This window comes from Rattus norvegicus, chromosome 1 (assembly GCF_036323735.1).
Source record: "Rattus norvegicus strain BN/NHsdMcwi chromosome 1, GRCr8, whole genome shotgun sequence".
In the NCBI taxonomy this organism is placed as follows: domain Eukaryota; kingdom Metazoa; phylum Chordata; class Mammalia; order Rodentia; family Muridae; genus Rattus; species Rattus norvegicus.
In genome coordinates, this window is record NC_086019.1 from 70,225,255 (window position 1) to 70,251,075 (window position 25,821).

A 25,821-nucleotide genomic window follows, 5' to 3' on the forward strand; every position below is an offset into this window, starting at 1 on the left:
CAATACCCATATACTCAAGGAAACAGAACAACTCTCTATTTAATGATAACTTGGTCAGGGAAGAAATAAAGAAAAACAGTAAAGACTTTCTAGAATTAAATGAAAATGAAGTCACAGCACACTCAAACTTCTGGGACAAAATGAAAGCAGTGATAAGATGAAAATTAATAGTACTTAGTACCTTCATAAAGACTTTGCAGAGATCCTACACTAGCAACTTAACAGCACATCTGAAAGCTCTAGAGGAAGAGAAGAAGAAAATACAACCCAAGAGGAGAGGATTACAGGAAATAATTAAACTCAGGAGTGAAATCAACCAAGAAGAAACAAAGAACTTCTTCTTGAGAAAATAAACAAGATAGATAGAACCTTACCTAAACTAACTAAAAGCTACAGAGACAGTATCCAAACTAATAAAATAAGAAATAAAAATGAAGGCCCAAGAGCAGCAGGATCGCTGCGTCTGAGACACCGCCAGAACCTGAAGCGATCTACTGGATAAACAGTTCTCTGCACCCAAATCCCGTGGGAGGGAGAGCTAAACTTTCAGAGAGGCAGACACGCCTGGGAAACCAGAAGAGACTGCACTCTGCACACATCTCTGACGCCAGAGGAAAACACCAAATGCCATCTGGAACCCTGGTGCACAGAAGCTCCCGGAAAGGGCCGCGCAGATCTTCCTGGTTGCTGCCATCACGGAGAGCTCGTAAGCAACACCCCACGAGCAAACATGAGCCTCGAGACCACAGGTAAGACCAACTTTTCTGCTGCAAGTGACCTGCCTGGTAAACCCCAGACAGAGGCCCACAGGAAAAGCTGAAGACCTGTAGAGAGGAAAAACTACACGCCTGAAAGCAGAACACTCTGTCCCCATAACTGGCTGAAAGATAACAGGAAAACAGGTCTACAGCACTCCTGACACACAGGCTTATAGGACAGTCTACCCAATGTCAGAAATACCAGAACAAAGTAACACTAGAGATAATCTGATGGCGAGAGGCAAGCGCAGGAACCCAAGCAACAGAAACCAAGACTACATGGCATCATCAGAGCCCAATTCTCCCACTAAACCAAACACTGAATATCCAAACACACCAGAAAAGCAAGACCTAGATTTAAAATCATATTTGATCATGATGCTGGAGGACTTTAAGAAAGACGTGAAGAACTCCCTTAGAGAAACACAGGAAAACATTAATAAACAAGTAGAAGCCTACAGAGAGGAATCGCAAAAATCCCTGAAAGAATTCCAGGAAAACATAAATAAACAAGTAGAAGCCAATAGAGAGGAGTCACAAAAATCCCTGAAAGAATTCCAGGAAAACACAATCAAACAGTTGAAGGAATTAAAAATGGAAATAGAAGCAATCAAAAAGGAACACATGGAAACAACCCTGGATATAGAAAACCAAAAGAAGAGACAAGGAGCTGTAGATATGAGCTTCACCAACAGAATACAAGAGATGGAAGAGAGAATCTCAGGAGCAGAAGATTCCATAGAAATCATTGACTCAACTGTCAAAGATAATGTAAAGCGGAAAAGGCTATAGGTCCAAAACATACAGGAAATCCAGGACTCAATGAGAAGATCAAACCTAAGGATAATAGGTATAGAAGAGAGTGAAGACTCCCAGCTCAAAGGACCAGTAAATATCTTCAACAAAATCATAGAAGAAAACTTCCCTAACCTAAAGAAAGAGATACCCATAGGCATACAAGAAGCCTACAGAACTCCAAATAGATTGAAGCAGAAAAGAAACACTTCCCGTCACATAATAGTCAAAACACCAAACGCACAAAATAAAGAAAGAATATTAAAAGCAGTAAGAGAAAAAGGTCAAGTAACATATAAAGGCAGACCTATCAGAATCACACCAGACTTTTCGCCAGAAACTATGAAAGACAGAAGATCCTGGACAGATGTCATACAGACCCTAAGGAAACACAAATGCCAGACCAGGTTACTGTATCCTGCAAAACTCTCAATTAACATAGATGGAGAAGCCAACATATTCCATGACAAAACCAAATTTACACAATATCTTTCTACAAATCCAGCACTACAAAGGATAAAAAATGGTAAAGCCCAACATAAGGAGGCAAGCTATACCCTAGAAGAAGCAAGAAACTAATCGTCTTGGCAACAAAACAAAGAGAAGAAAAGCACACAAACATGACGCCATATCCAAATGTGAATATAACTGGAAGCAATAATCACTATTCCTTAAAATCTCTCAACATCAATGGCCTCAACTCCCCAATAAAAAGACATAGATTAACAAATTGGATACGCAACGAGGACCCTGCATTTTGCTGCCTACAGGAAACACACCTCAGAGACAAAGACAGACACTACTTCAGAGTGAAAGGCTGGAAAACAACTTTCCAAGCAAATGGTCAGAAGAAGCAAGCTGGAGTAGCCATTCTAATATCAAACAAAACCAATTTTCAACTAAAAGTCATCAAAAAAGATAAGGAAGGACACTTCATATTCATCAAAGGAAAAATCCACCAAAATGAACTCTCAATCCTAAATATCTATGCCCCAAATACAAGGGCACCTACACACGTAAAAGAAACCTTACTAAAGCTCAAAACACACACTGCACCTCACACAATAATAGTAGGAGATTTCAACATCCCACTCTCATCAATGGACAGAACATGGAAACAGAAATTAAACAGAGACGTAGACAGACTAAGAGAAGTCATGAGCCAAATAGACTTAACAGATATTTATAGAACATTCTATCCTAAAGCAAAAGGATATACCTTCTTCTCAGCTCCTCATGGTACTTTCTCCAAAACTGACCATATAATTGGTCAAAAAAACGGGCCTCAACAGGCACAGAAAGATAGAAATAATCCCATGCGTGCTATCAGACCACCATGACCTAAAACTAGTCTTCAATAACAATAAGGGAAGAATGCCCACATATACGTGGAAATTGAACAATGCTCTACTCAATGATAACCTGGTCAAGGAAGACATAAAGAAAGAAATTAAAAACTTTTTAGAATTTAATGAAAATGAAGGTACAGCATACCCAAACGTATGGGACACAATGAAAGCTGTGCTAAGAGGAAAACTCATAGCTCTGAATGCCTGCAGAAAGAAATAGGAAAGAGCATTATGTCAGCAGCTTGACAGCACACCTAAAAGCTCTAGAACAAAAAGAAGCAAATATACCCAGGAGGAGTAGAATGCAGAAAATAATCAAACTCAGAGCTGAAATCAACCATGTAGAAACAAAAAGGACCATAGAAAGAATCAACAGAACCAAAAGTTGGTTCTTTGAGAAAAATCACCAAGATAGATAAACCCTTAGCCAGACTAACAAGAGGACACAGAGAGTGTGTCCAAATTAACAAAATCAGAAATGAAAAGGGAGACATAACTACAGATTCAGAGGAAATTCAAAAAATCATCAGATCTTATTATAAAAGCCTATATTCAACAAAACTTGAAAATCTGCTGGAAATGGACAATTTCCTAGACAGATACCAGGTACGAAAGTTAAATCAGGAACAGGTAAACCAGTTAAACAACCCCATAACTCCTAAGGAAATAGAAGCAATCATTAAAGGTCTCCCAACCAAAAAGAGCCCAGGTCCAGACGGGTGTAGTACAGAATTCTATGAAAACTTCATAGAAGACCTCATACCAATATTATCCAAACTATTCCACAAAATTGAAACAGATGGAGCACTACTGAATTCCTTCTATGAAGCCACAATTACTCTTATACCTAAACCACAAGAAGACCCAACAAAGAAAGAGAACTTCAGACCAATTTCCCTTATGAATATAGATGCAAAAATACTCAATAAAATTCTGGCAAACCGAATCCAAGAGCACATCAAAACAATCATCCACCATGATCAAGTAGGCTTCATCCCAGGCAGGCAGGGATGGTTTAATATATGGAAAACCATCAACGTGATCCATTATATAAACAAACTGAAAGAACAAAACCACATGATCAGTTCATTAGATGCTGAGAAAGCATTTGACAAAATTCAACACCCCTTCATGATAAAAGTCCAGGAAGAATAGGAATTCAAGGCCCATACCTAAACATAGCAAAAGCCATATACAGCAAACCAGTTGCTAACATTAAACTAAATGGAGAAAACCTGAAGTAATCCCAATAAAATCAGGGACTAGACAAGGCTGCCCACTCTCTCCATACTTATTCAATATAGTTCTTGAAGTTCTAGCCAGAGCAATCAGACAACAAAAGGAGGTCAAGGGGATACAGATCGGAAAAGAAGAAGTCAAAATATCACTATTTGCAGATGATATGATAGTATATTTAAGTGATCCCAAAAGTTCCACCAGAGAACTACTAAAGCTTATAAACAACTTCAGCAAAGTGGCTGGGTATAAAATTAACTCATATAAATCAGTAGCCTTCCTCTACACAAAAGAGAAACAAGCTGAGAAATTAGGGAAACGACACCCTTCATAATAGACCCAAATAATAAAAAGTACCTCGGTGTGACTTTAACCAAGCAAGTAAAAGATCTGTACAATAAGAACTTCAAGACTCTGAAGAAAGAAATTGAAGACCTCAGAAGATGGAAAGATCTCCCATGCTCATGGATTGGCAGGTTTAACATAGTATAAATGGCCATTTTACCAAAAGCGATCTACAGATTCAATGCAATCTCCATCAAAATACCAATCCAATTCTTCAAAGAGTTAGACGGAACAATTTGCAAATTCATCTGGAATAACAAAAAACCCAGGATAGCTAAAACGATAAAAGGACTTCAGGGGGAATCACTATCCCTGAACTCAAGCAGTATTACAGAGCAATAGTGACAAAAACTGCATGGTATTGGTACAGAGACAGACAGATAGACCAATGGAATAGAATTGAAGACCCAGAAATGAACCCACAGACCTATGGGCACTTGATTTTTGACAAAGGAGCCAAAACCATCCAATGGAAAACAGATAGCATTTTCAGCAAATGGTGTTGGTTCAACTGGAGGTGAACATGTAGAAGAATGCAGATCGGTCCATGCTAATCACCCTGTACGAAGCTTAAGTTCAAGTGATTCAAGGACCTCCACATCAAACCAGATACACTCAAACTAGTAGAAGTAAAACTAGGGCAGCATCTCGAACACATGGGCACTGGAAAAAATTTCCTGAACAAAACACCAAGGGCTTATGCTCTAAGATCAAGAATCGACAAATAGGATCTCATAAAACTGCAAAGCTTCTGTAAGGCAAAGGACACTGTGGTTAGGACAAAACGGCAACCAACAGATTGGGAAAAGATCTTTACCAATCCTACAACTGATAGAGGCCTTATATCCAAAATATACAAAGAACTCAAGAAATTAGACCGCAGGGAGACAAATAACCCTATTAAAAATGGGGTTCAGAGCTAAACAAAGAAATCACAGCTGAGGAATGCCGAATGGCTGAGAAACACCTAAAGAAATGTTCAACATCTTTAGTCATAAGGGAAATGCAAATCAAAACAACCCTGAGATTTCACCTCACACCAGTGAGAATGGCTAAGATCAAAAACTCAGGTGACAGCAGATGCTGGCGAGGATGTGGAGAAAGAGGAACACTCCTCCATTGTTGGTGGGATTGCAGACTGGTACAACCATTCTGGAAATCAGTCTGGAGGTTCCTCAGAAAATTGGACATTGAACTGCCTGAGGATCCAGCTATACCTCTCTTGGGTATATACCCAAAAGATGCCCCAACATATAAAAAAGACACGTGCTCCATTATGTTCATCGCAGCCTTATTTATAATAGCCAGAAGCTGGAAATAACCCAGATGCCCTTCAACAGAGGAATGGATACAGAAAATGTGGTACATCTACACAATGGAATATTACTCAGCTATCAAACACAATGACTTTATGAAATTCGTAGGCAAATGGTTGGAACTGGAAAATATCATCCTGAGTGAGGTAACCCAATCACAGAAAAACACACATGGTATGCACTCATTGATAAGTGGCTATTAGCCCAAATGCTTGAATTACCCTAGATGCCTAGAGCAAATGAAACTCAATACGCATGATCAAAATGTGAATGCTTCACTCCTTCTTTAAAAGGGGAACAAGAATACCCTTGGCAGGGAATAGAGAGGCAAAGATTAAAACAGACACAGAAGGAACACCCATTCAGAGCCTGCCCCACATGTGGCCCATACATATACAGCTATCCAATTAGACAAGATGGGTGAAGCAAAGAAGTACAGGTCGACAGGAGCTGGATATAGATCTCTCCTGAGAGGCACAGCCAGGATACAGCAAACACAGAGGCGAATGCCAGCAGCAAACCACTGAACTGAGAATAGGACCCCTGTTGAAGGAATCAGAGAAAGAACTGGAAGAGCTTGAAGGGGCTCGAGACCCCTTATGAACAACAATGCCGAGCAACCAGAGCTTCCAGGGACTAAGCCACTACCTAAAGACTATACATGGACTGACCCTGGACTCTGACCTCACAGGTAGCAATGAATATCCTAGGAAGAGCACCAGTGGAAGGGGAAGCCCTGGGTCCTGCTAAGACTGAACCCCCAGTGAACTAGATTGTTGGGGGGAGGGCGGCAATGGGGGGAGGATGGGGAGGGGAACACCGATAAGAAAGTGGAGGGGGGAGGGGATCTTGGCCCCGGAAACTGGGAAAGGGAATAACACTGGAAATGTATATAAGAAATACTCAAGTGAATTTAAAAAAAAGAGAGAAGGCCCATACATATACAGCCACCCAATTAGACAAGATGGATGAAGCAAAGAAGTGCAGACCGACAGGAGCCGGATGTAGATCGCTCCTGAGAGACACAGCCAGAATACAGCAAATACAGAGGCGAATGCCAGCAGCAAACCACTGAACTGAGAATAGGTCCCCTGTTGAAGGAATCAGAGAAAGAACTGGAAGAGCTTGAAGGGGCTCGAGACCCCAAAAGTACAACAATGCCAAGCAACCAGAGCTTCCAGGGACTAAACCACTACCTAAATACTATACATGGACTGACCCTGGACTCTGACCCCATAGGTAGCAATGAATATCCTAGTAAGAGCACCAGTGGAAGGGGAAGCCCTGGGTCCTGCTAAGACTGAACCTCCAGAGAACTAGACTATGGGGGGAGGGCGGCAATGGGGAGAGGGTTGTGAGGGGAACACCCATAAGGAAGGGGAGGGAGGAGGGGGATGTTTGCCCGGAAACCGGGAAAGGGAATAACACTTGAAATGTATATAAGAAATACTCAAGTTAATAAAAAAAAAAAAAAAAACAAAAAAAACAGAAATTGAAGAAATTTAAAAAAAATCATCACATATTACTACAAAAGTATATACTCAACAAAACTGGAATATCTAGATGAAATAGATGATTTTCTAGAAAAATACCTCATACCGAATTCAAATCAGGATAAGGTACAGCATCTAACATGTCCCATAAACCCTAAGGAAATAGAAGCAGTCATTAAAATTCTCCCAATGAAAAAAAGCACAGGCCAAGATGTTTTTAATTCAAACATGACCGTCAAAGAAGTCCTATTGCCAATACTCCTCAAACTATTCCATAAAATAGAAATAAAAGAAGCACTACCTAATTTGCTCAATGAATCCAAAGTTACTCTGATACCTAAACCACACAAAGTCCCAACAAAGAAAAAGAACTTCACACCAAATATGTTTGTGAATATTGATGTAAATATACACAGAAAAATTCTCAAAAAGTAAATCCTAGAACATATCAAAATAACCGTTCCCTATGATCAGGTAGGTTTTGTCACAGGAATTTAGGGACAGTTCAATATAAAGAAATCCATCAATGTAATCTACTACATGAACTAAATATATTATGTGATCATATTATTAGATGCAGAAAAAGACATTGAGAAAATACAACACCCCTTCATGTTAAAAATTTTGGAGAGACCAGGAATTCAACTCACATGACTAAACAAAATAAAACCAAGTTCCATCAAGCCAATGGCCATCATCAAGTTAAATGGAGAGATATTTGAAGCAATCCCACTAAACTCTGAGACAAGGTTGCCTACTCTATCCCTATTCATTCAATATAGTACTTATAGTTCTAGCTAGAGCAATTACAGAACAAAAGGAGGCCAAAGGGATTGGAAGGAAGGAAATCACTATTTGTAGATGATATTATAGTATACACAAGCGACCTTCAAAATTCTACCAGAGATCTCCTACAACTGATAAACAATTTCAGAAAATTGGCAGAATGTAAAATTAACTCAAATTAGTCAGTAGCCTTCCTCACTACAATGAATAAATGGGCTGATAGAGAAGTTAGGAAAAGCATCACTCTTTTTTTTTTTTATTAACTTGAGTATTTCTTATATACATTTCGAGTGTTATTCCCTTTCCCGGTTTCCGGGCAAACATCCCCCTCCCCCCTCCCCTTCCTTATGAGTATTCCCCTCCCAACCCTCCCCCCATTGCCGCCCTCCCCCCATAGACTAGTTCACTGGGGGTTCAGTCTTAGCAGGACCCAGGGCTTCCCCTTCCACTGGTGCTCTTACTAGGATATTCATTGCTACCTATGGGGTCAGAGTCCAGGGTCAGTCCATGTATAGTATTTAGGTAGTGGCTTAGTCCCTGGAAGCTCTGGTTGCTTGGCATTGTTGTACTTTTGGGGTCTCGAGCCCCTTCAAGCTCTTCCAGTTCTTTCTCTGATTCCTTCAACAGGGGTCCTATTCTCAGTTCAGTGGTTTGCTGCTGGCATTCGCCTCTGTATTTGCTGTATTCTGGCTGTGTCTCTTAGGAGCGATCTACATCCAGCTCCTGTCGGTCTGCACTTCTTTGCTTCATCCATCTTGTCTAATTGGGTGGCTGTATATGTATGGGCCACATGTGGGGCAGGCTCTGAATGGGTGTTCCTTCAGTCTCTGTTTTAATCTTTGCCTCTCCCTTCCCTGCCAAGGGTATTCTTTTTCCTCATTTAAAGAAGGAGTGAAGCATTCACATTTTGATCATCCGTCTTGAGTTTCGTCTGTTCTAGGGATCTAGGGTAATTCAAGCATTTGGGCTAATAGCCACTTATCAATGAGTGCATACCATGTATGTCTTTCTGTGATTGGGTTAGCTCACTCAGGATGATATTTTCCAGTTCCAACCATTTGCCTACGAATTTCATAAACTCGTTGTTTTTGATAGCTGAGTAATATTCCATTGTGTAGATGTACCACATTTTCTGTATCCATTCCTCTGTTGAAGGGCATCTGGGTTCTTTCCAGCTTCTGGCTATTATAAATAAGGCAAAAGCATCACTCTTTACAATAGTGATAAATAATATAAAGTATCTTTGTGTAACTATAACCAAGCAAGTGAAAGATCTGTATGAAAGAACTGCAAATAACTGAAGAAAGAAATTGAAGAAGACATCAGAGTATCGAAAGATCTCCCATGCTCATAGGTTGTAGGGATAACATAGTTTAAAAAGGCCATTGTTTGTGGGGTTGTAAACTTGTATAATGACTCTGGAAATCAATGTGGAGTCTCCTGAGAAACCTGGAATTACTTCCACCTGAAAACCCAGGTATAACCCTCCTGGGAATATACCCAAAAATGCTCTACTGTATAACAAGGACACATGTTCCACTATGTTCATAGTAGCCTTATTTAATAGTTAAAAGCTGGAACCAACCCAGATGTCCCTCATAGGAAGAGTACTATAGAAAATGTGGTACATTTACACAATATAGAGTGCCACTTAACTATTAAAAATGAGGATTTCACAAATTTTGCAGGCAAATGAACTGAGGTAACCCAGACCCCAAAGTACATGGTATGTACTCACTGATAGGTGGATTTTAGCTTAAAAGTTAAGAAAATCTATAATACAACTCATAGACCATATGAATCTTAACAAGAAGGCCCATGTGTAGATGCTTCAATTCCATTTTGAAAGGAAACAAAACAATCACAGGAGGCAGAGGGAGGGATGGAGCTCGATGGGAGATGAGTGGGGGAAGGAAAAGGGGAAGCATGATCAGGTATGGTGTGAGCTAGGATAGAGGACAAGAGGGCCAGGAGAATGAATAGAAATATGTAGCAGTGTGGGTGGAAGATGGGAGGAAACCACTAGAAAGTCCCCGACACCAAGGACTTCAGAGTCTACCAGGTCCCAGTTGGATTATCTCAGCTGAAATGCCCAAGAGTGGGGACATAGAACCTGAAAAGACCACCTCCGGTAGATAGACCTGGTCCCTAATTGAGGAAAAGGATTACCCGCCTATCTCAAATATTTTGACCAAGAATTTTTCCTGTCTAAAACAAATTCAGGGACAAAAATAGTAGCAACTAGTCAGACCCAGGAGACTAAGTCACCAACCAAGGAGCTGCCTGGTTTGATCTCAGTGGGAGGATATGCACTTGGTCTTGTGGAGCCTTGATGCCTCAGAGAATGCAGAGGCTAGATGGGTGAGGTGGGAATGTCTGGTTGGGGGAGCACTCTCTTAGAGGTAAAGGCAAGGGAGGGAGGAGTGTGTGGGGTTCTAGTGGAGGGAGAATCAAGAAGGGGGATAATATTTGAAATGTAAATAAATAAAATAATAAAATAATTCTTAGGTAAGATCATGACTCCTCAGTTTTTCTTTTTTACAAACTACTCATTTGAAACTCAATTTGAAATGCAGCTAGTTACTATGACAAAGAGCCACAGTTTCTGTGAGAATTTTTCTTCTCAGTCAATAGCTCTTGAAACTTGGAAGGCATGAAATACACTCTCCTCCTTTCATAAGGAAAATTATGGATCTGAACTTACGGAAATCTTATGTGCTACCAAAGACTCTCTGTTAGTCAAAAATAGTTGCCATGAACAGAATATAGTACACAGCTTAATTAAAGGAACATCCAAAAATTCTGGTTTTCTATGAAAATAACTTCAAATTTAGGCTAATCATAAACCTGTGTTGTTATGAAATTTTCTATATATTTGAGGCTGCAAAGATATTCTCTATGTGTCAAAGATGTCATGAAATTATTTCTGCATTTGCTTCAACCTCCAGAGTACAAAAATTATATGCATGCATTAAAAGTTTCCCTGTTATAGGGCTTAGCAATTTACTTCAGAGATAACATTAAGACTTTTCTCAGTTTGTGCTTCATAACCTTAAAAAACACATGTGAATTTTTAAAAACTGTAATATATGTGGCATATAGAGACACCCAACTTTCAGGTAGGACAGATTCACACCACATTGTTATTAACCCTCAGAGTGGTATTTTATCATTTGGATTGTCATATGATATTGTAAATGTGTTTTCCCCACTGTTCTCAAACTCGGAAACAGCTTACTGAGGCTCCGATATGTTAGATGACTGAAAGAGTCAGTGATGACCAAGTTACTTGAAAGAAGGAAAGTTAAAAATTTCTGAGAGAAAGCAGAGAACAGTCTTCACAAAATATCACAGGTCTTGTAAATGTCTTTCTCCACATCTAGTCTCTATGAATTAATTTCCCTACACCCTTTTAAATCCTTAAATTTCTTGCCTTTCTACTGATTTTTGCTTATTGTTTTAATTTGCAACAGGATCTAACAAACTCAGAGGATAGAATTTGAACTGAGAAAACACATCCATCAGTTTCCTTAAAGATGGATCTATATTGTATTTTCTTTAGTGGTGATTGGTTCGGAAAGTTTCAACTCAAAGGCACTCCCCCTTTCCCGTTGTGTCTGAGTTGTATGAGTAAGAAGGCTGAAAAAGCCATGAAGAGGAAGGCAGTTAAACAACACTCCTTTATCTTGCAGGAATCTTTTCGTGCCTCCAAATTTCTCCATGCTTGATTTCTGCTCCTCAGTAATGGAGTATAGGCTGAGATTTGTAAAATGAGATAAACTCCTTTCTCATCAAGTTGATTTTGTTCATAGTGTTTGATCAAAGGGGTTAAAAGCTATATAAGGTATTGGTATTTCTCTGTTATCTTTTCTGTGAAAAATGTTAACAATTTCTATGGAGGACTGCAGAATGACTTTGTTACTTTGAGCTACAACAGTGAGTAGCTTATTGTGGAAATCTAGAAGAAGAGAGCAGAGCAAATGATGGAGATTGCCCTCTGGAGTTTCAGAGAGATGCAAAGTCTCTCTCAAAAACATTTGTGCCATGTTTTATGTTAATAATCTGTAGGGTCTGGTTACCTTGTGCTGAAGAAGTTTCTTTGATAACATGAGACATAAACCCCTAGAGTAAAAGTTTTTCTTTATTACAACAAAAGATTCTACTTAGCTGGGGCTTAAGAATGGGCTGTCATTAAGAAAGATGAGTATGTTTGAGGGAAAATCATCTAAGATTGTTTCTTTTAGAGTCAGCACACAGAAACTGAGATTCAGAATAGGACAAGGCTGCAACTCATGCTCTCAGACAAACTTGGTATTGTTTAAGAGTCACCTCGATATTACTGGTTATGAAAGGATGCTGGGGTTCATGAAGAGCACCTGAAGCTTAGCACTATGGCAGGATTGGAATACATAAAGAAAGGACTGGGGTGGCTATTGGTAAAAGTTCAATCCAGTTGGACTAGAATAACAAAGGTTTAAGGAGAAGTGTGGAACATTTGTTGATTGGCACATAGTCACAGTGTCAGAGTCACTGAAGAAAGCCCAGCAGAAGGTAATGATGAACACTCTGTGAAGTTGCAGCAGGGTATTGCAAAATTTTGGAGTCATCATTATGATGAGTCAATCACCAAGAGCATCCCCAACTGTAAAGTAGAGCTGCCTGAGCCCAAGAGGCTAGCTGTGTTTACTGTTAGCGGCCAGAGCTGAAGAAGTTATTGCAAGCCATTGGGAGGAACATTGAAATGAGTTACTTACACAGTTTGCCCTTTCATTTTGCTATGTTAAACTATGATTCTGACACTGATATTTCCCTTTAGAAGTAAGAGAGTATTCAAGTTAAGTTTGAAGACATAGAACCCACAAATTCTGAACTTTGAACGTTTAAATGAAGTTTTCAGTTTTACAGAAAAGTGGCGTTTTAGAGAGACTATGGTTGTTACATAAAGGTTTTTAGATATTATAGATAATTTTGGTATTTTAGAATGATATGAATTTTGAAAGGGATTTTGGATATTTTCAGGAGATTGAACTTTTTAAGAAAATTGAACTGCTTTATATTATTATATCAATGTTAATATGGTGATGAGTTCTTGAGGCTGGACAGGAATATAAATGATTTGGAGTGATAAATTTATGTGCCACATTGATAAGAAATCTGTTGGCCTTTCTAGTTTTATGTCAAATTGACACTTGCTAGTGCTATTTTGTATGAGGCAACATTATCTGGAAAACTGACTATAATATATTATCCCATGGTACAATATTTTGTACATTGTCTTGATTGATGATTTAAGGGGGAGACTCCATGATGTTTTGGCTAATGTCACTTCTAGGCAGGGTGATATTGTGTGTATAAGAAATCAGGTTGCCAAATGACTGACAGAAAAGCAGTGAACTACATTCTCGAATATCTAAATGCCCTCTTGGGAACTACAAACTGTTTCCACCATCCCTGAATCTTCAGATTGGGGAATCTACCATCAACACAGAAAATGTCTAATTAATGCTTAAAAATACTCACCAACTCATTGCACACTTGCATTGAGAGAACAAGGCTTAAACCGAAGACCTAATATAAGTGGAGATCAATTCCAAAACAAACATGAGAAAATACAGAGAACAATAAAGCATATGGAAATGTATTCAATATAAAACATTACAAACTATATTTCTCCAGAAATAAAATGAAAATGTTATGGAAATATAGGATATGCCTGTCATATTATAAGCTTTAATTAGTGTAGTTGTAGAAGAAAATGAGAAGGAATCTTGTAGACTGACAACAGGGTGTCTCCAAGAATGAGCAGCATGCAGACATGTGTCCAATTTTGGAAAAGCATTGAGCAATTTGTGGTTGACTCACATGCAATGAATTCAGATCAGTATTTTAAAGATTTACACCAAAAGGAAACCTATATTTTAATGTCATAGAATATCTTGTTGGAAAATAAACCCATTAAAGAGCATAAAGTATGAATGTAAATATAAAAACAGGGATACAGAATTATGGACATTAATGTTAGAAGGTGGAATGAACAGATAAAGGAAATAGAATGGGTAACAGATTGAGATTTAAGTTAATAAATGTTCATAATATTATGATTATGATATCACCTGATTATGAAAGCACCTGAGAGCTATTCAACAAGCATATCACTTCACTGTGTAAATTGGCTGTTTGAAAAACATACCTTGAAAATAGTCTTAAAGTTAATAAAAATAAATTCTTTTAACAAGTTTCTTACAAAATATAGCACTAAAATATAAAATAACTTACTTTTTTGTTAAAACATGTTATCACTCTTACAACTTTGTAAAACCTAAAATCTATAGCTTTAATGTCTTTTGAGACATTTTATACTTCTATAAGTTGCACAGTGTATTTTTAAATATTGAGTGAACAATAATTAATGCCACATGAATAAGAGTATGCTCAGACATATATGTATTAAAATATTAATACTTATACTTCATGCACATATTCACAATGCAAAGGCTTATTTTAATGAGTCATTTGTCTTCATAATAAATGGTGGCTCTCCTCCACTTACAAAAATATGGTGTAATTATAAAAACAATACATTTTTAAAAAGCTTTCAAATTATATGTTCATCTTAAGATAATATCCCCCTGCTTGTTTCTTTTTTTTTTGTAGAGATAAAAGAAAAACTCATGAACACAGTAGACTCAGGTCTTAAGATTAAGAAGGGGCTGACAGTTGGGAAACATCCAGAAAGTAATACAAAAACATTCACCAACAGCCATTTGTGATGACTAGAAAAAGTTATACATACAATAAAGATGCAGGAAAGTGTGTAAAAGAAGACAAAAGTGCTCACCAGGAGAAGGATGGTTTGGACAGCTTTTGTCTCAGGAGATGATCTGGAAGATACTTTGGCACTGGACATGTGTTGCATTTTCTGCTTGTGCCTATGAAGTATGAGAACCGTAATGGTGCTAGCCCAGACCATGAACCCCATAAAAAGAAAATCAGGAACTGAAAACAGTGCTACATACAGTAAGTCTCTGATTTTATCTGCAGTAGTAACACAGTATCCCATATCTATTATATTTGCTGTGTCGTTCTTGATGTATTTTGCTCTCACATACACAAGGTTAACGCTACTGATAAGCATGTACAGAATCCAACTTAGGTAAACAGAAGAACCAATTTGTTCTTGTCGTCTTCCTTTAAACTCTGAACATCTGGATTCCAATGGGCTAATAGTGATGGCTTGGTAGACACTCAGGAAGGTAGTGCTGCCTATGGACACACCCCTGCCAACTCTGTGGAGATAGTAAGTCCCTTTGCATCCAAAGTCACTGAGGAAGTCTTTTAACCCAAAAGACAACATTGTCTGTGGCACTCCTTTACACAACAGAATTAAGATGTTGGCTATACTCAAGTGTATCACAATCCAGTATCTGGACCTTAGCCTAAACCCATTGAAGTTAAGCAATAGATAATGGTGGAAGAGAAAACAATTGCCCAGAAACCCAACCACAGTCTGTAACAAGAAGATCCCTCCTACAGCCACTTCACTGGCTGCCATGATGTTGCATCCAGCTCTCAGCCAAACACTGTCAGGGAAGATGAGGCCAGCCTTCAAATACATACATACATACATACATACATATACATATATTCATGAATACATGGTCTTCCTCATATTTTTGCCATTAGTGTGTCACAGGATTCTGCCCCTTTGCCATTAGTAAGTTAAAGGTTTCTGCCAGTGGCAATCGATTATAGCCACTAAAATCTTTTACTTGATAGGATGCTGATCTCAGTGCCTGGCTGCGTGGTCAGGATTTTAGTTGTAGTCAGGTACCAAGTGCCTTAGATACAGGCCTATGAAATCTTTGATTTTCCCTCCCCTCAGACCTAGTTATTATTTCACCTGCTGTAGCAATGTGTCATATCAAGGAGCCACACATTTTCTCAGTGTTCTCCCTGTAAAGTGATATTTAGAGAAGGCAATTAAAAGTCTCTTCCCAGTGTGACATAAGTTAATGTTAGACCAATTTAGGAGACTCTTCTTAACTTATCCTTGATCCCTGGTGGCAGACAGCATCTTGCACAGAGGGAACTGAAAACACTGAACTGGGAAAGACTGACAGTGAATTGTGTGTCTCATTGAGTTTCTACTTTTTCTCAGTAGGAACAAGCACAGAAGAGAGGGTTTTTTTTCTGTGCCTCATCTCTGTAAGTTGCTCCATCATTTTAGTTCCAAGAAGATTATAGAGTGAGATATATGTAGCTTGGCTGTGCGGAGTTTTCCCACCACTGTGTTTCCTTTACCTTTTTAAAAATCCAAATCATTCATTTTGATGCTCTTCAAAGGCAGTCATTTACGTTTTTTGGAAGGAGCTTAACTAGTGACTTTTCCTCCATACTATGTACTAACTCAATAGGTTACAGTAGAAATAAACAAATTCAAATATTTGCCATTGATATTGGTAAGTTCTATAACTAGACTATAATGCTTAATTGATATAGACAGCACATATTTTGACTGTAGGATACAGAAATTAATTTTGAACTGACAAAATAGATCCATTGGCTACCCTTTACAGTGATACACAGTATTATCTAGGGTGTTTGGTAAAGAAAACAGTATCAACTGCCTTATCCAGTCTACACTATAGTGCATGTTATTGACCTTGAAGCAAATATTCACACAAAAGCAACACTAGAAAGATCATTTAAAGGTTAACCAACTTCACTTGTTGGATAGGAGTACTTCTTCAAATGATACATTTTTATGTTACATTGTATAAAAAACAAAACAAAACAAAAACATATTTAGAGAAATCTAGGCACCAATAAGAACTTATTAACATTTTTAAGTGTCCATGTTGTTAATCTTCTGTCTCTGTAGATGTCTGTCTTTGGCTCTGACTCTGTGTGTGTGTGTTGGTTCTCTTACGTACATAATATATAGATATACATAAGTATACATACGTGTAAAATACATATTTATATATGTTTGTGCTTCTCCAACATTCAATGAAGAGAAGCTTTTTATTGCACTAAGTAGTGAACACAGAGAAGCATTGCTACTGAAGATTAGAATAAGAAACTGAATGCGCAACTTTATATAGGAAATCTGAATCATTTTTTCTCTGTTAGGCTCACAGAATATTCTCACTAGAACATGGAAAAATTTTGAAAGTCAGAGGACCGGGAGGATTGTGTGAATGTTGTCATTCAGGCAATGATTTCTCTAACAGCTTTGGTTTCCCACCAGCAATTGGTGTTTCTTTTCCTTAAATCATCTTACAATCATCTAAGATTTATTTTACTGAGCATGGACATACTTAACTCTGTAAGATGAAATGTCAAAGTTATTTTTGTTCGCATTACAGAGATGACTAGTGATGTTGAACATTTCTTCAAGGGTTTTTCAGCCATTTCTATTTCATCTTTTTAGAGTTCTTTTGGCTAGTTATTTCTCCATTTTTAATTGGGTTGTTCTCTTGTTTTTAATTGGGTTTTTTTTAGTTCTTTCCATGTTTTATATTAGTACCTTTAGATACTGTTCTTCTATTGTTAGTACCTATCCTTGATGGTGAGGTGACATTAGTGGAGGTACGATAAAGATGTGTCCACCTTCCTAGTCCAATATGTAAATCTGTGTCCTATCATTGGAATTTTGAGACCCTTAACATTGAGTGTTATTAATGATCAATGTTTATTGACTTCTGATATATTGTTTCTTATGGTGTGTGTTCTTGTTTCCTTTTAACTTACTTTTCAGTGATTGTTAATTTATTGTGCCTTCTTGAGTGTGATTAACCTCCTCAAAATGAAAGTTTCTTTCTACTGCTATCTGAAGATATGGATGGATTCATAGATGATAGATAGATAGATAGATAGATAGATAGATAGATAGATAGATAGATAGAAAGACTTACATTTGTTTTTATAGTGTTAGGTTTTCTTTCTTCACAGGATGGATAATATTGTTGTGTATAATATTCTGCTCTGGAATCTGTAATACTTTAGAATTTGTAGAAGGTTTATCCAAGTAATTCTGCTTTGTAGAGTTTCAATTCAGAAATTGAATATTATTCTATTAGGTCTGCCTTTAAATGGGATTGGTCTTTTTCCACTTAAGACTTTAATACTCTTTCATTGTTCTGTTGAATACTTTTAGAATTATGTGTCATAGGTAATTTATTTTCTGATCTTGTTTACTTGGAGCTCTTTATGAATTGTGTACCTTGATAAGAACCTCCATCTCAAGGTTAGCAATTTTATTATTGATTTTGTGAAGAATTTCAATGTGTTTGATTTAGCTTTCTTCTCCCTTCTCTATCTCTGATATTTACATATTTTGTTCTTTATGCAGACTCCCAGATTTTCTAAATGTTTTGTGCCTGTAGTTTCTCAGATTTAACATTTTCTTTTCCTGAGGTGTACGCTTATTCTATCTTGTTTTCAACAACAGAAACTCTCTTTTTTCATGTTTTGTACTATATTGGTAAAATTGATCTCTCAGACTTTGGTTTAACATCATTTTTTGGTTTTATTTCAGTTTGGGTTTTCTACAGTAGTTCTGTTTCTATTTCTTGTCTTGAACTGTATTTGCTATTTTATTTATTATTTTTTATGTATTCACAATCTTCATTATGTAATTTACTATCTTCCTCAGTGTGCTTAAACATACACAAATCTGTTTTGTGATTCAGCTTAATTTAATTTTTCAAGGTTTACTGTAATAAGGTAATTGAGTTCTGGTGGAGACATTTTGTCTTAGATAGCCATGTTTGAGTTTTTGAGTATGTGCAATTATAATCTTTGATATGTTTCTTGGTAGTAATAGTATGTCTTGCCTCCATTCTGTTCATTTTTTGTTGTTGTTGTTGCTGTTGCCCTCTTAGAATCAAGTAATATGGTCACTGTGGAATCCCTAGTAGGAAGTGCTTCAGCAAGTCCAGTGGGTGGTGAAAGGAACAGGTATGGCCTAGGAGGAAAAGATGAAAGATGCTGTAGTAAAGGGCTAAGTGGATCATGTCTACACCAATAGGTGGTGGCCTCAAATGTAATGATGTGGTGAAGAGTGGCCCGTAAGCAGTCTGTAGTAGAAAAATGAATGTGCAAAGACAGGGATAGATGGGCTCCAACCATGAGGTATAATTCTCAGAGAATAGAATTAGGTTGGAAGGAGGAACTCTACAATAAGGCTAGTATAGAAATCATAATTTTCTTCTGAGTTCTCTTGTAAACCAAAGAGTACTATTCTGCTTGGTAAAGTCAGCATCACATACATAACTTTGGTGACCAATCATGATATTACCTTCCTTTTATGTTTTTCTTTTCAGTATAGGTACGTTGTGAGATACCATTCTGGTGGAAATATGAAAGAAAAATTCTCCTTACTTTAGATGAGGAACAGATGAACGTGAATAAATGCAGAACACAAAAATTCAACTTTCTGAACCAATGAGTTTTATTTATGTTGCATACAAGAATATAGATAGGGGGTTATGTACAGGAAAAGAAGTGCATGAAAATGCATGAAAATTTAAAAATATTTACCCTGAAGAAATCCTGTGGGAGCAGTCATACCATTGAGATATTTAAACCCAGATGGACACTAACAGTAAAATCTTGAGGAATGTGAAGGATGTGTTACACATCTCTCCAAGGTAGGAGAAGGACTAAAGCATACTAGAGTCATAAAAATCTTGCTAACTTCTTCCATGTTTGAGACTTATACCCCTGAATTCTGGCATTCTTCATGTGTATTTATGGTTTCCAATCTACACAGTAATAACCCCATGTTATATCAATGAATACAGAGTTGAATTGGAGAATAACCTCAGTATTTGTTTTTTCTCTTATATTTTTAATTAATGTTTTTAATTAATCATTAAATATGTTTACATATCAAATGATATCCCTGTTCCTAGTTACCCCAGCATAATCCCCACCCCCATCCCACATCTGTCCTCTCTCACCCCTGCATCGCATCTATGAAGTTACTCCAACACTACTGCACCAAAAATCCAATATCCTTCTACACTGGGGCATCAAACATCCATAGGACCAAGAGCCTCCTCTCACATTGATGTCAGACAAAGCCATTCTTTGCTACACAGGTATCTGGAGCCAGAGATCCCTCCTTGGTTGGTGGTCTAGACCAGGGGCACAGTGGTTGGTCCAGTCAGCTGACATTGTTCTTCCTATGGAGTTGCAATCCCCCTCTACTCCTCGAGTCTTTCCTCCAGTTTCCATTTTTATTTTATAAAAATAGTTTTGTACTTTTATTGCCCTAAAACAAAATTTTAATATACCCAAAAGATGCTCCAACATACAACAAAGACACATGCTCCACTATGTTCATAGCAGCATTATTTATAATAGCCAGAAGCTGGAAAGAACCCAGATGCCCTTCAACAGAGGAATGGATTAAAAAATGTGGTACATCTACACAATGGAGTACTACTCAGCTATCAAAAACAATGACTTCATGAAATTCATAGGCAAATGGAATGAACTAGAAAATATCATCCTGAGTGAGGTTACTAATTCACAGAAAAACACACTTGGTATGCACTCATTGATAAGTGGATATTAGCCAAAAAGTTCGAATTACTCAAGATGCAATTCACAGACCACAGGAAGCTCAAGAAGAATGATGATCAAAATGGGGATGCTCCCACTCCTTATTAAAAGGGGAAAAATAACCACAGGAGGGGATATGAAAGCAAATTTTAGAGCAGCACCTCAAGGAATGGCCATTCAGAGCCTGCCTCACATGTGGCCCATATATATATATATCTCCACCAAAGCTAGATAAGATTGATAAAGCTAGAAAATGCATGCTGAAAGGGACCAGATATAGATCTCTTCTGAGAGTCACTTCCAGAGCACGCCCAATACAGAGGTCAATTGTAGCAGCAAAGCACCGAAATGAGAATACTTTGGGGGGAATTAGAGGAAGTATTGAAAGAGTTGTAGGAGTTTGCAACCCCATAAAAACAACAATGCCAATGAACTAGAGCTTCCAGGGACTAAACCACTACCAAAAGACTATACAGGGACTGACGCAGGGCTCCAATTGCATATGTAGCAGAGAATGGCCTTGTTGGGGCACCAGGGGAAGGGGAAGCCCTAGGTCCTGCCAAGGTTAGACTCCCAGTGCAGGGGAATATGGGTGGCAATAAGGGGGATGCATAGGGGTTATACCCTTATGGGGGAGTGGAAGGGGAGGAAATGGTGGCTTATGGACAGGAAACTGGGAAGGGGAACAACATTTGAAATGTAAGTAAAGAAATATGTCTAGTAAAAAAAATTTAAAAAAGAAAAAAAACTAAAAAGAGAAAAGTGTTTATTTTGTGAGTTATTTCGTATTACCTGTAAAGTTAATCTCTTATGTAGTAATGTATCTGTGCTACTATACAGATTCTTGCCATGCATTTTTGTCTACAAGAAGACACACTCCCATCACAAAATAAATAAAACACCAAATGCACAGGAAAAAAGAAAGAATATTGAAAGCAGTAAGGGAAGAAGGTCAAGTAACATATAAAGGGAGACCCATTACAATTACATCAGACTTCTCAAAAGAGACTCTGAAAGCCAGAAGATCTTGGGCAGATGTCATAGAGACCCTAAGAGAAAACAAATGCCAGCCCAGGCAACTATACCCAGCAAAACTCTCAGTTACCATAGAGTGAGAAACCAAGATATAGCATGACAAAACTAAATTTAAACAATATCTTTTCACCAATCGAACCCTACAGAAGAAAACAGAAAGAAAACTTTAACAAAAGGAGGGAAACAAGAAACTAATCTTCTCAAACAAACCCAAAAGAAGAGAACCACACAAGCATAATTCCACCTCTAACAACAAAACTAAGAGGAAGCAACAATCATTGGTACGTAACATTTCTGAAAATCATTGCATTCAATTCTCCAATAAAAAGATATAGACTAAGGATACTGGATATATAAACAGGACCATGCATTTTGCTGCACACAGGAAACATACATCAGTGACAAAAACAGACACTACCTCAAGGTAAGAGGCTGGAAAAAAATTCCAGGCAAATGGTCTAAAGAAGCAAGCTAGTGTAGCAATTCTAGTATCAAATAAAATAGAATTTCAACTAAAAGTTATCAAAAAGATCGGGAAGGACACTACATATTCATCAAAGGAAAAAAAATCTACCAAGAAGAACACTCAGTTCTGAACATCTATGCCCCAAATGCAAGGGTACCCACGTTTGTAAAAGAAACATTACTGAAGATCAAAGTACACTTTGAACCTTCCAGAATAATAGTAAGAGACTTTAAGACCCTACTATCACCAATGGGCAGGTCGTAGAAACAGAAACTAAACAGAAACACAGTGAAACTAACATAGGTTATGAACCAAATGGCTTTAGTAAATAGTTATAGAACATTTCACCCTAAATAAAGAGAATATACCTTGTTTTCACAACCTCATGGTACCTTCTCCAAAACTGATCATATAACTGGTCACAAACAACCCTCAATTGATACAAGAACACAAAACAAAACTCAACCAAAACAAGAAAATTGAAATGATCCAATGCATCCTATCAGATCACCATGGAAAAAAGCAGATCTTCAACAGTAAAAAAAAAACAACAGAAAGCCCACATACATACACATAGAGGCTAAACAACTATCTACTCAGTGATAACTTTCTTAGGGGAGAAAGAAAGAAAAAGAAAGAAACAAAGAAAGAAACAAAGAAAGAAACAAAAAAAGAAACAAGGAAAGAAAGAAAATACTTTTTAGAATTTAATGAAAATGAAGGTACAACATACTCAAACATAAGGGACAAAATGAAAGCAGTACTAAGAGACCTAGGAAATTGTCCATTTCATCCAGATTTTCCCATTTTGTTGAATATAGGCTTTTGTAGTAGGATCTGATGATTTTTTTTAATTTCCTCAGATTCTGTTGTTATGTCTTCCTTTTCATTTATGATTTTGTTAATTCTCATAATCTCTCTGTACCCTCTGGTTAGTCTGGCCAAGTGGTAATCTAATCTTGTTGGCTTTCTCAAAGAACCAGCTCTTGGTTTTGTTGACTCTTTGTATATCTCTCTTTGTTTCTACTTGGTTGATTTCAGCCCTGAGTTTGATTATTTCCTTCTGTCTGCTCCTCTTGGGTGTCTTTGCTTCTTTTCATTCTAGAGCTTTCAGATGTGTTATTAATCTGCTAGTATATGGTCTCTTAGTACTGCTTTCATTTTGTCCTATAAGCCTGTGTGTCAGGAGTGCTGTAGACCTGTTTTCCTCTCTTTCAGTCAGTTATGTGGACAGAATGTTCTGCTTTCGGGCGTGTAGTTTTTCCTCTCTACAGGTCTTCAGCTGTTCCTGTGGGCCTGTGTCTTGAGTTCACCAGGCAGCTTTCTTGCAGCAGAAAATTTGGTCTTACCTGTGGTCCTGAGGCTCAGGTTCGCTCGTGGGGTGCTGCCCAGGGGCTCTCTGCAGCGGCAGCAACCAGGAAGACCTGTGTTGCCCCTTCCGTTGGCTTTTTCCTCTGGCGTCCGAGATGTGTGTGCAGGGAGCAGTCTCTTCTGGTTTCCCAGGCTTGTCTGCCTCTCTGAAGGTTTAGCTCTCCCTCCCACGGGATTTGGGTGCAGAGAACTGTTTATCCGGTCTGTTTCTTTCAGGTTCCGGCGGTGTCTCAGGCGCAGGGGTCCTGCCGCTCCTGGGCCCTCCCCCACGGGAGCTGCAGCATGATTTCTTATACACACAGGATTGCCCTGCCTGGGAGTGACATTATCCACAACATCATGGATTCTCCCACTTAAATCATCAATCAAGAAAATGCACAAAAGATTGTCCCATGGGATAATATACTGTAGTCAGTTTTCCAGATAATGTTGCCTCATACAAAATGGCTCTAGCAAGTGTCAATTTGATATAAAACTAGAAAGACCAACAGACTCCTAATCAATGTGACACATAAACTTATTACTGTTAAACAAACATTTATACTCCTGTCAAACCCCAAGAGCTCATCACCATATTGACATTGATATAACAATATCAAGCAGTTCAATATTTCTTAAAAGGCTCAATCTCCTGAAAACATCCAAAATCCCTTTCAAAATTCGTATCTCTCTAAAATACCAAAATTATCTATAATATCTAAAAACCTTTATGTAACAACCATAGTCTCTCTAAAACGCCACTTTTCTGTAAAACTGAAAAGTTAATTTAAATGTTCAAACTTCTTAATTTGTGGGTTCTATATCTTCAAATTTAATTTGAATACTCTCTTATTTTAAAGGGAAATATCAGTGTAGCAATCATAGTTTAACATAGCAAAATGAAAGGGCAAACTGTGTAAGTAACTCATTTCAATGTGCCTCCAAATGGCTTGCAATAACTTCTTCAGCTCTGACCGCTAACAGTAAACACAGCTAGTCTCTTGGGCTCAGGCAGCTCTGCTTTACAGTTCGGGATGCTCTTGGTGATTGACTCATCATAATGGTGACTCCACAATTTTGCAATGCCCTGCTGCAACTTCACAGAGTGTTCATCAGTACCTTCTGCTGGGCTTTCTTCAGGGACTCTGACACTGTGACTATGTTCCAATCCACAAATGTTCCACACTGTTCCTTAAACCTTTGTTATTCTAGTGCAACTGGATTGAACTTTTACCAATAGCCACCCTAGTCCTTTCTTTATGTATTCCAATCCTGGCATAGTGCTAAGCTTCAGATGCCCTTCATGAACCCCAGCAGCCTTTCATAACCAGTAATGTCTAGGTGACTCTTTTTTTTTTATTAACTTGAGTATTTATTTACATTTCGTTTGTTATTCCCTTTCCCGGTTTCCGGGCCAACATCCCCTTAACCCCTCACCTTCCCCTTCTTTATGGGTGTTCCCTTCCCTATCCTCCCCCAATTACTGCCCTTCCCCAGAAAATCACGTTCACTGGGGGTTCCGTCTTAGCAGGACCAAGGGCTTCCCCTTCCACTGGTGCTCTTACTAGGATTTTCATTGCTACCTATGAGGTTGGAGCCCAGGGTCAGTCCATGTATAGTCTTAGGGTAGTGGCTTAGTCCCTGGAAGTTCTAGTTGGTTGGCATTGTTGTTCATATCGGGTCTCAAGCCCCTTCAATCTCTTTCAGTCCTTTCTCTGATTCCTTCAACGGGGGTCCCCTTCCCAGATCAGATGTTTGCTGCTGGCATTCACCCCTGTATTTGCTGTATTCTGGCTGTGTCTCTCAGGAGCGATCTACATCCGGCTCCTGTCGGGTTGGACTTCTTTGCTTCATCCATCTTATCTAGATTGTTGGCTGTATATGTATGGGCCACATGTGGGGCAGGCTCTGAATGGGTGTTCCTTCTGCCTCTGTTCTAAACTTTGCCTCCCTATTTCCTCCCAAGGGTATTCTTGTTCCCCTTTTAAAGGAGTGAAGCATTCCCATTTTGGTCATCCCTCTTGAGTTTCATGTGTTCTGTGCATCTAGGGTAATTCAAGCATTTGGGCTAATAGCCACTTATCAATGAGTGCATACCATGTGTGTTTTTCTGTGAATGGGTTACCCCACTCAGGATGATATTTTCCATTTCTATCCATTTGCCTATGAATTTCATAAAGTAATAGTTTTTGATAGCTGAGTAATATTCCATTGTGTAGATGTACCATATTTCTGTATCCATTCCTCTGTTGAAGGGCATCTGGGTTCTTTCCAGCTTCTGGCTATTATAAATAAGGCTGCTATGAACATAGTGGAGCA

The 25,821-nt window shown here is 38.2% G+C and overlaps 1 protein-coding gene across 1 annotated transcript in view; it reads right to left on the bottom strand.

Annotated features, from left to right (window-relative positions):
• Vom1r22 (vomeronasal 1 receptor 22) overlaps nucleotides 1–15,630 on the bottom strand; it is a 33,142-nt gene extending 17,512 nt beyond the window's left edge. The window contains exon 1 of the mRNA XM_063280556.1: nucleotides 14,872–15,630. Coding sequence (XP_063136626.1) covers nucleotides 14,872–15,630 — 759 coding nt within the window. The remainder of the gene's footprint in view (nucleotides 1–14,871) is intronic.
• Nucleotides 15,631–25,821: the final 10,191 nt, after the last annotated feature.